The sequence below is a fragment of the Acartia tonsa genome, chromosome 11, assembly GCF_053477335.1.
Source record: "Acartia tonsa isolate MP-2025a chromosome 11, ASM5347733v1, whole genome shotgun sequence".
Taxonomy (NCBI): Eukaryota; Metazoa; Arthropoda; class Copepoda; order Calanoida; family Acartiidae; genus Acartia; species Acartia tonsa.
In genome coordinates, this window is record NC_137270.1 from 4061461 (window position 1) to 4078223 (window position 16763).

General features: G+C 34.0%; 1 protein-coding gene across 2 annotated transcripts in view; it reads right to left on the bottom strand.

Moving 5' to 3' along the window:
- Nucleotides 1-588: 588 nt before the first annotated feature.
- LOC145332735 (FMRFamide receptor-like) overlaps nucleotides 589-16763 on the bottom strand; it is a 36550-nt gene continuing 20375 nt past the window's right edge. Inside the window, exons 14-21 of one of the 2 annotated variants that reach the window (XM_080177779.1) lie at nucleotides 13975-14080; nucleotides 12877-12917; nucleotides 10609-10703; nucleotides 4752-4796; nucleotides 3900-3970; nucleotides 3298-3391; nucleotides 1982-2069; nucleotides 589-1039 (exon numbers count right to left, since the gene is read on the bottom strand). In XM_080177779.1, coding sequence (XP_080033905.1) covers nucleotides 2027-2069; nucleotides 3298-3391; nucleotides 3900-3970; nucleotides 4752-4796; nucleotides 10609-10703; nucleotides 12877-12917; nucleotides 13975-14080 — 495 coding nt within the window. In that variant the 3' untranslated portion in view covers nucleotides 589-1039; nucleotides 1982-2026. The remainder of the gene's footprint in view (nucleotides 1040-1981; nucleotides 2070-3297; nucleotides 3392-3899; nucleotides 3971-4751; nucleotides 4797-10608; nucleotides 10704-12876; nucleotides 12918-13974; nucleotides 14081-16763) is intronic. The other variant, XM_080177780.1, reaches the window with a different exon arrangement.

The following is a 16763-nucleotide window of genomic DNA, read 5'->3' on the forward strand; positions in this document are numbered from 1 at the left end:
CATTACCAGAATGTCCGTACGTCCATTTTAGACATGTTGATTTTTCTACTTTTTTAACAACAAATTTTTATGTGATCTAATTATCCGTTTGATCTGATTTTTGGTCTATTAATTCCTGGGACAACAAAGAACAATAGTATAAGCGAAGCAACTCTATAATCAAGTCCGAAAAATGTAAGTATGTCCATAAACATTATCCTGTATCAAGCAGTTTTTCAACAAATTTACTTACAATTTTGCTTCGACTCTTTCGATACTTTTATATTCTGATTATTCAGTTCTGACACTATACAAGTGTCAATGTCCGTTTGCTCTACCGTTTCAGTACTTCGCTCTTATGGATGTTGTCATCCTTGTTTATTTGATATTATCACTTTAAATCTTTAGTTTTTAAAATTAATTTGTTTGTTAGATTGATTTAGTCTGAATTAATATTTATTTAATTTCATATCATTACCTTTCCTATAATTTTGTTCTTTAAGCCTAGTCCTTGCGGGAGCCATAGACCTTTGGGGCTATATTTGATAACTATAACCTAACCTATCCTATATTGTAGGGGAAAATTCTAGTTACTAGGTTTTGTGATTATTTTTTTATATTTGTTTTTTTTTGTCGAAAAAATAAAACTATAATATTCTCCTTAGTATAAAAATTTGAGTATTTTGTTATTTGGAAATAAATTTTACTAGCGAATACGCCCCTAGTGGCCTCAAGGTGCACTTGAGGTAGGGTTTGGGGAGGAGGGGGGGTTCATTTTTTCTATGGGCAATTCCTCTTCCAAAATAGTTATAGATATCTAAATATAATCTATAAGAAGCTACATTGTAAAGAAGAACCATATCGGCTCGACACAGAGAGACACACAGGCAAACATACATCCTGTTACTTTATGAAATGTTACAATAATTACAGTATTACAATAATGGACAAAGGTTTTTTTTTCTAAGTTATTGGTTAGATAGGATTCACGTTTATCTTCTTTATTTCAGTATCAAGTATGTGAAGTAGAAGCGTTTTCTTCGCGTTTCTTACTTACAATCTGAAATAGTTACAATAGTTATAAATTTCAACTTTCTGTAGACAGGTTTCAGTGGAAATTAAAAAAGAAAAATTTTAAGATTAAAACCAGTTTTGAAAGTTTTGTAAGCCCCGAAAAGTCGAGGCCGTGGATTTTCATAGTTTTTAACTTTTTATTTTAATATTTGTTTGTACAGACAGATAAACAGAAAGACAGACACTCATGCAAAAAAAAAACAATGATGACAACATCCATAAGTAGAGAATTACAAAAAAAACCATGGATGGGAATACGTTTATTGCATGCAAGGAGATTTAAAGAGCATTTGATGATTTGTTAAAATCAAGAATATAAACATATTGGAGAACCTAATTGCGAAACCTTTCTCAAGTATTTTTGTGGCATTATTGACAGACAGACGGACAAAGTCAATTACACACTGGATGCTCATAGGTATTAAGAGATATAAGTTTTCCGGAATTTTAATGTAGGGAGTAGATTTGAAATCTGCATCAAATTTTAAGGATTTTTTATAAAATTAATTTTTTGTATTATTCTTTATCTAAAAGCGAAAATACAAATTAAGTTAATTAATTTTGGCCTCCGTGATTGGTGGATTTTAAAAATCTGCGCTCTGATTGGATGTCGTACATCATTCAACCAATTAGAGCGCAGGTAGTTTAAAATCCACCTATCCTATTGGTCAAAATTAATTAACTTACAACGTATTTCCGCTTTTAGATAAAGAATTATACAAAAAACGAATTTTATAAAAAATCCTTAAAATTTAATGCAGATTTCAAATCTACTCCCTAAATTAAAATTCCGGAAAACTTATATCTCTTAATAGGTATAACGAATCAGCCGTCTATCTTGAATAGTTGCGTTATGGACAATCCGACGGATGGACAGACAAAGTGAATTATTGAGTAGCTTTGCTACCAAAAAAAAAACAATTATTACCTAAGTTTGAGCTGATGGTTTCACATGTATATAAACAAGGATGACTCAATTAGAGGCAGCGTATCTTATTGTGTCAGTTTGATGTATTCTAAAAGAGATAAACGAATTGTTTAATTGTCAAAAAGCACAGTAGATATTTAGAATATAATCGGCAGTTTTCCTCAAAATATCCAATCAACCCCGCCACTTATTTTGAAACAAATAAAAAATAATTGGGACTGGTTGATTGTTTTTTTTTTAACTCTAAGCCTCCATAAGGTTAGGAATATTAGGTACAGGGTTAGGACATCGCAGGTATAGGCCATGAGTTGGGGCTCCTTCAACTATTTCCCTCCCCCCCCCCCCTTAAAAAAAAGCAAGCGTAAGAGTGTCTTTGTGATCGATAGGCAGGGGGGGGGGGAGGTGAAAGTGTAGGAAATGTCAATTCACCCATCTCATAAATCCTATTGCATGAAAATTCATTAGGTTGAGTGTTCAAACGTTTCAAAACCTAATCGTAATCTAAAGAAGAGATAATTCTGTGTAATATCATTGGGGATATTCATCAATTTACCGACAATTGTCTCACCCCTTTTCTTTCTTTTTATATACATAAAATTGCTTATATAATTATCCTGTAAGAAATATACTACTTTTTTTAATTTGTTCCTAAGAAATATATTTTCTTTTTTTTATCAAATTGTAGATTGAAAATTCCCCTTTGATCTTATGAATGTAGATATGTAGATAGATAAATAGACAGAAAAATATGTAGATAGTAGATGTATTATTATTTGGATGTTACACCAGATTTTCTGCCTCTCTAATAATTATGTAGAGCACATCTTAGGTTTCTTGATAATAGTTTAACAACTTAAAGTATAGATACTTTTGGTTAGGTGAAATATTATCTGAAGGAGGGGTAAGGCTAGTAAAATATATATGTGTGTACATATAAGGTTTCGTGATAATAGTTTAATATATTGCAGCTTAAAATACCTTAGGTTAGGTGAATTAGTAGCTTAATGAGGGATATGGCTAGTAATATGAATATATTAGCACATATAAGGTTGCGTGATATTAGTTTAACATATTGCAACTTAAAGTAATACCTTAGGTTAAATGATTATAAGATGAAGGAGGGATAAGGCTAGTAAAATAAATATAGTAGCAAATATGAGGTTGCGTGATAATAGTTTAACATATTGCAACTTAAAGTATACATACCTTTGATTAGGTGAATTATTAGCTGAAGAAGGGGTAGGGCTAGTAGAATAGAAATAGGAGCACATATAAGGTTTCGTGATAATAGTTTAATATATTGCAGCTTAAAATACCTTAGGTTAGGTGAATTAGTAGCAGAAGGAGGGATAAGGCTGGTAGTAGAAATTTTGTGAGTCACGGTCAGTTGACAACTTCGTCTTGTTGTACCTAGAAAAAGAAAAAAAAATAGGAATTCCTTTTCTAATATTCGAAAAAACTATGTCTAGCCTCGTGTTATATTAAGTTGTCTACGAATATAAAAATTTACAATCATAAATTGAAAACCATTTTTTTAGCCCCAAGATGCATTTTATATCCGCGGAAAGCTGATAATAATACGATGCGAGAAATAAATATTAAGGTTCTGATTTGTTACTGAATTTAGGTGACGTAGGTCCTACCCAAGCCCTGGTTTTCAAATTTTTTTGCTTTCAAATAATCAAAATTTATCATAAATTAAAAAAGGGAATTCACTATGCCTAACCCCATCGGGGCCTATACCTGATGTTACCTTACCTTGCGGGGCTACCCAATATCTAACCTAACTTTCCCCTTGTAAGCGGGTAAAAAAAGGCGGTCTCAATGTGAGGTGGATAATTTAATATATTCAAAAAAAATTGGGGAGGGGGGGAGTTAAAAGAGTTAACCCCACCATGTGGACGTCCATGCTACTTACCGTTGGATGAAAGAGCCATTGTGTGGGATAACATTTTCATCTCCATTTGATCTGGATGATCTGGGGACCTACTACAATCAAACATTGCATTAACCTTATATAAAAGTAACAAGATGTGTGTGTATGTGTTTGTATCGAAGGATCTTGCTAATTGCTAAACTGATATGGTTTTCCTTTACAATACTTCTTATAGGTCCTTTTTTTCTTTTTAACCCCCCCTAATTATCTCAGTTCCTATTAGAGCTAGAGGGCTAAATTTCTTTGTTCAAGTCTTCTGTTTGATAATGAATTTCCGACCTTAAGTGAGTCAAAGTAAATTTTCCTTCACCCTTTTATTTAACAACCTTGTTTTTAGGTCCTTTTTTACTTAAAAATTTCAAACGGCTGTAATTTTCTTATTTTTTCTTTTTGTCATACCCATATATACTATAAAAGTCACGCAGTTTGGGCTCTTTATCTTTCACACACAGAAAATAAGAAGGAAAAAACCGACCCCCTCCCCCCCACACCGACCGTTAAGGGTAAAAGCTAAATTTGAACAAGGAGGGGTGGGTGACTTTGTATTAAATTTGTATGAAATAATCAGCCTATTCATTCGATGTTTTGTTTTTTAACAGAGTCCTGTATTTAAGCAATTTGGAAAACTCAACATATACAATTATAAAATAAGTTCTGACAAATATTAATGTCGTTTGTCCAACCATCTTATGTTAGAGCTTCAATATTATAGATATTTTGACATCCATTTTTTCGCAAATTTTTCGACATAATTTTGATTTGCATAAAGAGCTACCCGTGACGGAATGGTGTAACGACCCTAATTATAGAAAAGCTTCGCTTTTAGCAACTCACCTCGAAAAAAAGCGCTTTGAAGTTATCAGTCTTTTCAACGCGTTCCTGAAAATTAAAATTTTTTTAGTTATTTTAAGAAAAGGTCCATTATTTCTGGCAATGTACTTAGACATTATTCTTTTTCATTGATAGTTCTTTAGAATAGGATAACTTTCTCGACTGCAAAGTTTTTTTTATTTCTATGGGTGTAAGGTGCTGATACCCTGCTCCAAAATAGTTACAAATCTTCAAAGGACCAATGAGAATTATATCGGTTCATAGGTACATTCAGACAGACAAACATCCTGTTACTTTTCTGTCGTGTTTTGTGATAAAAATAAAAAAAAACATGATGCAATTAAAACATTTTTAACATATTATTGTTGAAAATACAATAATATATAAGTTTAATAGCAGCTACATTTTTTTAAGACATACTTTCTAAGTTCAATAGTGGATGCGGTGTAATAAGTTGATGAATTAATATAATTGTATCATAAAAATATTCTTATTAAGTTATAAATACTGTACAAGAAGTATAAATGGATATTAAATATACATGGATATTATGACCGGGAAAAACTGTCATAATTTAGCTTGCTAACATGGAGCTCGATTATTGGTCAGTTTTTTCATAAGAAGGGAGGTAATAGGGTAAAAGAAGTGATTTGGGAATTATTATTTTAGCCAGCAACAAGTTTCGCCTTAACAGAGTACATGATAATCTGGTGTAAGATCCATATAATATTAAATCCATGTGTATTAATGTGGTAGTATCATGACATTATTCTTATTAATACTGTATTACGATGCAAGGATACGACAACTGAATAATATGATTATTCTTCTTCCAACTACCCATGGGAAGAATTTTTTTAATTGTACCTTAATAAAGACTGCACCCATTTGAGACTTTGTGTTCGAACTGTTAGGGGATTGCGAATAATTAGCCTAAAACCATCTCAAGACTTAAATTTAATTAGTTATTGAAATCTGTACTACTTTATATTTAACAAATGCACGGATTCTTTTACACAAATGATGATTTAGGAAAATATTTGGTGGCAAAATAGTTTGCTTTGGAGGCCATATCTGCGAGACCAGACTAATTCATCATAATTATCATGTTCTTTTTATAATCTCCTATTCTCATTTATGACATCTCTGTCAAAATTGTTTATTATATCAACATAAGCATCAGATAGGGAGGAGGGGACATTTGGCTGTTTTTATTATACTAGCGGCTACGCCCCCCCCCCCTTGAAGCCTCTAGGGGCACTTAAGGTAGGAGGGGGAAAAGTCTACCTCGTCCCATTTTAAATTTGAGTTTCAAAAGAGTAGAAAAATATTTGTTTTTTTTTTGGGGGGGGGGGGTGAAGACACTCTACCTAAAACCTTCCCAGGACCTATAAGAAGCTTTACTGTAAAGGAGAACAATATCGGTTTGGCGGTTAGCGAGCTCCTTCGGGACAGACAAAAAACGCTTACTAATTCATATTATAGGATAGTTTTTTTATTAGTTGGTTTATTAACTTTGGGGACTTTTATTGAATTTTAATTGATTAATATGAGTGTCCAAGCATTTCAACCACAAATTGTATTCTACACAAGGTTTAATTCTGTCTATTATCATGATGAATGTACATCGATTTATCAGCCTATGTCTAAACCCTCTAGATCCCTACCTTAGATTAAGTTTATTGTCTATTTTTCTTGAGGTGTGTGTTAATATGTATAATGTATGAGGCGTAAACTATTACAACAAGGGATATAAAAAGAAAGTCTTTATTATTACAGGAGAAAAATTATCATCTATTTAGGTTGTGGTAGTGAGCCTCATTTAATGATCAGTTTGTTCATCCAGTAGAAGAGAAGAGGATGAAGTAAAGGGGATGAGAAGGATCGTTATTTTAGCCAACTGCGAACAATAATTTTTAGAGTAGATTATAATCTGGTGCAACATCCAAGTACTAATATATATGGATTACTAGCGGCTACGCCCCCTAGAGGCCTCTAGGAGCACTTGAGAAAGGGGGAGTTAAAGGGCGAATATAGGTTGAATATGACATGGGCTCAAAAAAACCGTGCCATTCCATAGATTATAAATAACTTAAAGATATTGACATATCCAATTGTATTAAGTCTGTTCATAGCTTAAAACCTGTCTATCTCGAAGATAATATTATGTAATTAGTGTGGTTCCCTAAGAACTCAAACACCCTAGCATCACACAAGGCTTTGTAGCAAGGTTGAATTAAAAAGCTTTTGTTAAATGATAGTCTCAATAACGTGGAAACCAACTAATCAGGGGTAAATATACCTTACTTCTACCTTCATACAAAATATATAAAGTAAAATATTTAAAAGTTAAAAAAAAACGGCAAGTTCCCAGTTGAGGAGTGAGATTCTACCCCATCTGAAAAAATAAACCCCCCCCCCCGCCATCTATAAAATTAAACCCCCCCCCCCCGGCATCATGAAATTTTTACCCCATCTTATGATTTTGTCCCCATCATGTTAATTTATCCCCATCTTCATATTTTGTACCTCTCCAAGAGAAACAAAATAATGTCAGAGAAGGGATAAATTATTGAACAGAGGACAAAAATGAAGGATGGGGTCTAAATAGGAACATGGGGCCAGGATTGGAAGGTGGGATCTGATTTGACAGATGGGGGAATGATTGGCAGAAGGGGAAATAAAATCTGGGTAGGGAGGGGAGAGTCTGGAGGGGTTTGCGAGGTGAGCCTCGCGCGAAAGAATTTATATTAGGGTAGCATAAGCTACCATACTCCACTGTAGTGAAGCTATGCCTTTCACTCTTCTATATTTTCCTATATTTTGAATAAAATTTGAAAATGCCTCTATTTATTTTTTTTATTTCTCTTTTAAGACTTTTTTTATACTAAATCACCAACATATTCTAATACTTTACTTTACCTAATATTTTAAGATAAAAATTTGGCTCCATTGAAGAAAAAAAACAATAGTTTGTTTGAAATAGGAACATCTAGTGGCAGATTATTGAACTACATAATATACATTTTTCTGGATGTCAACAAACATGATGATTGGTTGAAAAACACAGATGGGGTAGCAACCAATGCTATGATATTAAAATTGAAGCAAGGGGTTAAAACTCACACATGGTGGTCAAAAAATTAATATGGGGTCATTTTTTCATGATGGGGGTAGTTTCAAGTGCTTATATCTGGAGAACCGTAAGAGATAGAGGCCTAGTTGCTTGACTGTGGTAACTCAGATTTACATAAGGAAGCCATTTATGCACATGGGGGACCAAAACATGATATGGGGTATTTTTTTCATGATGGGGGTAGTTTCAAGTGCTTATATCTGGAGAACCGTAAGAGATAGAGGCCTAGTTGCTTGACTGTGGTAACTCAGATTTAAATAAGGAAGCCATTTATGCACATGGGGGACCAAAATATGATATGGGGTATTTTTTTCACGATGGGTGTAGTTTCAAGTGCTTATATCTGGAGAACCGTAAGAGATAGAGGCCTAGTTGCTTGACTGTGGTAACTCAGATTTACATAAGGAAGCCATTTATGCACATTGGGGACCAAAATATGATATGGGGTATTTTTTTCATGATGGGGGTAGTTTCAAGTGCTTATATCTTGAGAACCGTAAGAGATAGAGGCCTAGTTGCTTGACTGTGGTAACTCAGATTTACATAAGGAAGCCATTTATGAACATGGGGGACCAAAATATGATATGGGGTATTTTTTTCATGATGGGGGTAATTTCAAGTGCTTATATCTGGAGAACCGTAAGAGATAGAGTCCTAGTTGCTTGACTGTGGTAACTCAGATTTACCTAAGGAAGCCATTTATGTACATGGGGGACCAAAATTTGATATGGGGTATTTTTTCATGATAGGTGTAGTTTCAAGTGCTTATATCTGGAGAACGGTAAGAGATAGAGGCCTAGTTGCTTGACTGTGGTAACTCAGATTTACATAAGGAAGCCATTAATGAACATAGGGTACTAAAATTTGTTGGGGGTTTCTTTTTTCATGATGGTTGGTAAAAATTGAAAATAGGGGCCATTTGTTATGGTGGAGAGGGAATTAGGTTAAGTTAGGTTAGGTAATATTGAGGAGCCCTGCAAGGTTAGGGCCCCCCGGGGGCCCTAACCTTGCAGGGCTCCTCAATATTACCTAACCTGTGCAGGAGACCCTAACTCTGCAGGGCTACTCAATCTTAAACTAACCTAACTTAACCTAACCTAACCTAACCAATTTTAAACTAACATGAACCAACTAAACCTAATCTAACCCATTTTAATCTAACCTAACCCATCTTAACCTAACCTAACAAACTTAACCTAACCTAACCCATTTTAACCTAACCTAACCCATCTTAACCTAACCTAACCCATATTAACCTAACCTAACCCATTTTAACCTAACCTAACCTAACTTCACCTAACCTAACCTAATTTCAACCCCAAACCCCATCATAAAAAATTGGCCCCTATATTCAATTTTTACCCACCATCATAGAAAAATGACCCCCATATTAATTTATGTACCCCCATGTGCATAAATGGCTTCCTTACTTTAATCTGAGTTACCACAGTCAAGCAACTAGGCCTCTATCTCTTACGGTTCTCCAGATATAAGCACTTGTAAGTACCCCCATCATGAAAAAAATACCCCATATCAAATTTTGGTCACCCATGTGCATAAATGGCTTCCTTATGTAAATCTGAGTTACCACAGTCAAGCAACTAGGCCTCTATCTCTTACGGTTCTCCAGATATAAGCACTTGAAACTACCCCCATCATGAAAAAATGACCCCATATTAATTTTTGGACCTCCATGTGTGATTTTTGTCCCCCATATTTTATATACTTACCCCATATGTAATATTTTACCCCTTTAACTCATAGTTTATTACCACCAAGCTTTGTTTTAAACATTGAAAATTACAGGGACCAAAATTTAAGATGGGGTACAAAATCAAATGATGCCGGGGGGGGGGGGGGTTTATTTTGACAGATGGCGGGGGGGGGGGGGTTATTTTTTCGTATGGGGTAGAATCTCACTCCTCAACTGGGATGGTGCCAAAAAAAACATTAAATAATGTAAAAAGTAAAAATAAATAATTGATAAAATTTTTCTTGGAGGAAGAATGATTTCAAATCCCTGTTTTTTGTGGCCGTGTAAGGTTCGTGTGTGTGTGTTGAAAAATGCGTACTTAGGGTATTTATATCATCCAGAATTAATCAATGATCTTTGTACAGAAAATAAACTTTAAGATGTATTATTTACCCTAGTCAATACTATTGACGCACTTTTATGCAAATTATTTTTATGCTTTTTAAAAATTTAATAAAATAGTATATAATCTAAAATAATAAACATTTAAATTATCATTTAAGATGCATGCCAATGTAATAGCCAATCAAACTTAAGCAAAATAGTCAAATAAAGTCTTTTAAAGGATAAAAATGCTGATTTTGTTGGTTATCTGATTTTTTATAAATTGAAGTGAACACGAAAATTGCAATATTTACTTAAGGTATTTTTTTATTTTAAAAATTTGGCATAGATATTCTAAAAGTATAGAATTGCACCTAAATTTTAAGCCAACATCATATTCAACCTATATTCGCCCTTTAAATCCCAAAACCCCCCATTTTTATTTTAGCTTAAAAAATAGTAATTTTTTCTAGGGGCGATTTCTCTTGGAAGAGTGGTGTGGTGGTAACACCCTCCCCCCCAAAAAATAGTTATAAACCTTCCGGAGACCTATGAGAAGGTACCCTGTTGGGAGAATCCGATCGGTTCAGCGGTTACAAATAGACAAACAAACATCCTTTTACTTTATTATAAGGATAATACAATACCTGAATTTGGATCCCCAAGCAACATAGACAAAGAAATTAGCCGAGGAGTTAATGGAGAGAGCCAGATGGGACAGCATAGATAAAATATACACCGCCTGCAATAGATCGGATATTAGTTATTTATCGCATCATATTACAGAAAGTTTTCCACGGATATTAAAATTAGTAATTATTAGTTCCAGCCTTTGGATACTCGTGGCTAATAAAACTGTTTTTTGTTTCATTATTCTTATTTTATTATTTGTGAAAAATTGTCTGTAATACGATGCTATAGTTTTTCAGTATGGATACGAACCAGCTCTAGGTCAGGTTAGGTTATATAGGGTACTTGGTAGCTCCGCAGGGTTAGAACAATACAAGTATAGGATCTGCAGGATTAGTGTTAGGCAAATTAACCCTCCTCCCCCCCCCCCCAAATTATTTTCAATTTATTTTAAAGAGAGGAAAAGGGGGAGGGGTACTTTAGTTTTTGAAAGCACCAAAATAATTGTTTTGAATAGATAGATGGATATAACGATACCGAAAATAGTCTAAAACCTAGAGACTACTACTTTTTACAATAAAAAAAAAGAATATATTTTTACTAACATAGGTCTCTTTTTGTAATGCAGTAAAAATATTATTTGATATTCTACAAATGTCTCATTATAGATCTGAATTATATTAATAATTAAGCTGTAAGCTTCTCTATAAAACACTATGTCCGTCCATCCTCAGTACGTCCGTGATGAAAATATGATTTTCTCGGCTGCTATTTAATATAGACACTTGAACTTTTTTGTAAAGTTTATCTGTACCAATGAGCATCCCGTATATAATTTACTTGGTCTGTCAGTCTGTCGGTCAGACTTCAAAACACAAAAATACTGTTATTCTCTAAAGTTTCGTGACTTTATTTCTTTTTTTTTATGAAAACTTAACATCTGATATTCAATTCACTTTGCATGTATGTCCGCCATTCATGATTTATTGTGCTTCGCTACTTAAGAATGTTATCATCCTTGTATTCTTATAGCGCATATAGTTTACATTTATAAATAGCAAATGTACAAATGAAACGTTGATCAATTAAGGGAGGGGACATTGAGCTGTTTATTATAAAGTCCCCAAAGCTTTATAGTAACATTTTCTTATTCGTTGGCTTAACAATTTTGGGAACTTGAGGTGTTTTTTTGTTGTCTATTTTCTTCCCTTCCCAGGCATGCCCTAGAAACTGCCGGCGCGTAACAGCATAATCATATATTATTTAACTATATAGGTTATACAACATAAGGCATTATTAATTCACTATTATCTATTAATCTTTGCTTAATTAATAGGCTTTTTTCATTCATAGTTAGGCAAGAATCAGGACAAGAGGGATATTGAACTTAAAATTATTCTGATACCAAATGTTTTTTAACACTTTTGCTTAAAGGTTGGCTTTAAAACATTTAATTCTTTTTTCGAATTATATTGGTTGGTTTATTAAGTTAAGTGTCAAAACGTTATAAACCCTAATTATAATCTATATACTGGAGGGGTATTTTTGTATATAGTACTAAGGATGTACAGCAATTCATCTGCCATTGTCTTATCCCTTTAGATCCCTTTTGATATGTAGACAGATAATTGATACATACATTGATAATATATCTCATGTTGATAATTAATAATTAATTAATAAAGAATAGTTTTATATAAATGATTAACATAATAGTTTTCTTATATTTTTCCCTACAACAAAAAGTAAATAAGGTATGAAAAAACAGACATACGTCCAATTACACCAAATAAAATGCTTTTAGATATAAAAAATATATAAGCAGGCACTTATATAAAAATAAAGGCTTAAAGTCGGCTGCCGAATCCAGAGATGGTTTTTTGAATCAAGAATGCCGCGTTTTTGCGACATTTTTTTGACCTATCGTCGTCGTTCAATCAATCATTATTTTGAAAAGCCCTGAAGAATTTAGATAGAGTATACAACTATTTATTTAATTTTTTCGCTTTTGTTGGTACGGCTTTTATAGAAGAAAAATAAATAATCTTAAATACATTTTTGCTGTATATTAATTAATGCAGCTTTTTAGAGCTGTATTAGACATTATACAAATTGCTGAAAAAAAAATTTTAAAATTTTGAATTCCTAAGTTGTATACTCTGTTTAAACCCTACGAGACAATTTCATAATAATGATTAATTGAACGAAGACGACCGGTCTAAAAATTGTCGAAAAAACGCGGCATTCTTGATTAAAAAACCCATCTCTGGAAAAATAATTTTTACCTTTGGAGGATTCTCCCAGCAATGTGGAATTCTCAGATCACCTAAAAATAAAAAAATTGTTGGGGTTTCTTTCAAAATGTAGGTTTTCACAGGGAGGAAGGGGACTTTGGGCAGTTTATTTAACTGGTGTCCAAATTTTTATAGTACATCTTTCTTAATTATAAGCCTAACAACTTTTGAAACTTTTATTAAATTTTGATTGGTTGATTCATATAGTGAGCCCCCCCCCCCCTCTAGTTTTTTCAATCTCATTTTTTTGTAGGTAAGATGGAGAGCTGTAACTTCATGACTTTTTAAGTTTAGTAATTATACGTCGGCAAGAGTTGATTTTATTAGGATATCTGGTCTGTGTCGGTCGTGGTGTCCGGTTAAAGTCGGTTGGGTAGCAAAAAAAATTAGCAAAAATTCTAAATAAATCTTAATTTCTACATTATGACTTTTGTGTATAAGGTAGAAACCTAAAATTTTGTTGGTGAATACTTAGATATCAATGACCTTCTGAGACAAGTGGTGTTATGACCGTTTGACCGCTCCCTGACCGACTTTATGACCGATTTTTGTCCGGCTTTTACTACAGACATATATCATGAATATCGTGGCTTCTATTACAGCTAGAGACCTATAATTTTTTTGGTAAATCCTTGAGCAATAATAAACAGATAAAATATTAATTTGCGCCGCCAACCGCCGTTTTACCGCCGTAACCACCGAAAATGGCGGTTTCCGTTATTTGCCGTTTTTCGGCGATGATCAGAAAAAAATAATATTTTTGTTATGAAAAATAAAAGTTCGTCCTAAAATTTAGTCATCCTAGCTGCAAAATTGGCGGCTCTACAGATGTTTTAAAATTTAGCGGCTGGCCGTTAAAAAGCGGCTAAGGAGCGGTCTGGCCGCTATGACTAGAAAAAGTAATTTTCTTTAAAAATACACATGAACCACCAGAAAATTTTTTACGTCTTTATCTGCACCAGGTGTCGAGTTAGAGCCCCCCCCCCCCCCCCCCCGATCTATTAAACACCAAAAAATCAAGATTCCGACAGATAGACGGACTTACGGACGAATATTTTGAATTATGGAGTAGCTTTGCTAAACACTTACCAAGAGAGCATTGAACAACTTCATACAGATCTGGGATAATCTTTATGCTCTGACAGATTATGAACATGATCACAATCAACAACAGTATGTGCATCATTTGCATCTCCTAAATCAAACAAGAACTCTTTATTATCCTTACACTTAAGTAACAGGATGTTTGTGTGTCTGTACCGAAGGATCTCGCTAACCGCTAAACCGATCGGGTTCTCCTGAAAAGGGTAGATTCTCATGGGTCCCAGGAAGGTTTATAACTATTTTGGGGGAGGGTACCACCACCCTCCCAAGAGAAATGACAAAAAAATTGAATTTTTTTTTAATATTTGGGAGTATTCAAAGTAACATAAAGAGATATCGTAATATAAAGAATTATCGTATAGACTTTAACAAACAAAAATATTTAAAGTGCCACTAGAGGCCTCTATGGGCGTAGCCGCTAGTCACTATAATAAAGTAACAGGATCTGTGTATGTCTGTCGGTGTATTTACCAGCGAGGTAGGGATGTTATTGCACTAGTCCTCAAAGTTTTATGATCATGTTCTCTTGTTGGTTGGGTTAACAACTATGGAGACGTTTTGATCGGACTATCTGTGTGACTACTGTAGGATCTCTAAACCGATACCGTTCTCCTTCAGAATTTAGCTTCCCATATGGCATTAAAGGTTTACAGCTATTTTGGTGGAGGTTACTACCATCCTCCCAAGAGAAATCGCCCCTGGAAAAAATTACCTCCCAAACTTTTTTCTTTTTCTTCTTAAAACTAATACAAAAAAAGGGGGGGTGATGTCTGGTTGTGTGTCTGTACCAAACGATCTCGTTAACTGTTGAACCAATATTTTTTTCCTTTGCAATGTAGCTACCCCTAGGTCCTTGGAAAGTTTATAACTGTTTGTTAGAGGGTACAACCACCCTTCGAAGAGAAATCGCCCATAGAAAAAATGAACCCCCTCCCTCCCCCCCCCCCTTGAAAAAAATATAAAGTGCCCTAATAGGCCTCAAGCAGCTATTTTCACATTTCATGTTTATGTAAACTTTAAATGATAAATTTTAAGATTAAATTGATAATTGAAATTCTTGTTAACCCATTAGTGACGAACCGGCTTTTAACGCCCGGTTCCAGAAAATGCCGAAAAAACCGGTTCTCAGTTTTAGGATTGCATCATTCTCAGTATGAATCCCCCCTCTACTACCCTGGTTTTCATTTCCCCCTGGAGCAGGCAGATTTGCTTACTTCCGTTTGCCGGTATAGCTCAACAAAATTTGAAAACCAAGAAAAACAAGGTGATTTTAAAATACCCCTCCTAACTTTTTTGTTTATGAAGTAAAGTTAGTGATTTTTTTCGTGAAATTTAAAGTTTATTGGCATTTACATTCATTTGTGAATTCGTTTTATTCAAATTATTATTTTTTATATGATTTTTTTATCGTTTTTTTACGTTCTATATAGACCCGGCTCGGCATATGGGGGGAAAGTCTGAAATTTTCATTACCCGGTTTTACTAATAGATCTTTTTTACAACAACAACAAAAACCGGGTTTATTAACCAAAAAGGGGTGGTACCTATAGCCAAAATCTTAAATGTGATATAAATTGTTTTGTATGTTAGTTGTAGCTCTATCAATTACATGAGGTTATGTAGTTTTCAATTACGGATCGTATCGTAGTTTTAAAAAGTGTTCATCTCACTTTGGGCGTTCAAAAATTACATTTTTAATTTTTTGGGCCAAATAACCGGGTATTTAGGTCGCAAACGGGCTTTAATGCCGGGGGAAAGCACCAAAAAACGCCAAAAACGGTTATTAATGCCGCAAGGTTTTTTTACTCGCGCCGAACCGGGTTTTATTGCAACTTTCCTGTGCACGCCACTAGAGCAAAACAAAAAAATTGGAATTCCGTTTTTACCATTATAAAGCTTCCCTGAGATTTTCAGCTCGATCGGTCCATAAAAGTGGCGCTCGGCACTAATGGGTTAAATCTTCTAATATTTGATGCATATTAGCTGAAAATGAATCCGGACTAGAATATATTGATTGGATCAGATGCAATTTACGGTAAAAGGCTGCTAACGGCCAAAAGGAAGAACATATACTCGCACAAAAATAATCTGCAATAGTCAATGCTAATTGGGAGAAAAATAATTATTTAAGCGTTTTTTTCAGTTACTATGCTTAACTTAGCTGTGCATTTGCATTGTATCTTGGCTGTTCCAGATTTTTGTAATTTCAAATGCAGCTAAACACGGTGTGCGGGCATGACATGTACATCAGCCGTTTGGCAGCTAGCAGACTTAGAAATTCATAGATTTTTGGAGATACCAGAAACATTTTACCCAGGGTTCGGAAGCCGCGCCTCAGCCGCGCATAAGCCTCAGTTTTAAACCTGCTTGTGAGCAGAAAAATAAATTTCAATAATAAGGATTGTCTGCCAAAGATCAGTTTTATACACCCAGCTAAATTTCATAGTGATAAAATGACGATTTCAGTGAGGCTTACACGCGGCTTACGCGCGGCTTCCGATCCCTGATTTTACCGTAAATTAGGAACATTTACCGTAAACTGCACTAGATCCTATTGATTCGAAATTGTATAACGGAAATTAAACAATATGTTCAATCTTATAACTAAAATCAGGCAAATTTAAGATTAAATTTAAATTTGTAATTCTTTTAAATCTTCTAATATTTGATGCTTAAATTCAAAATTTAACTGGTCGAAAAGAATATTTAATTTTAATTTATTGAATTATACCATAAAATCTTTTTGGAATACTGTTACTGCAAGCTGAAAAATT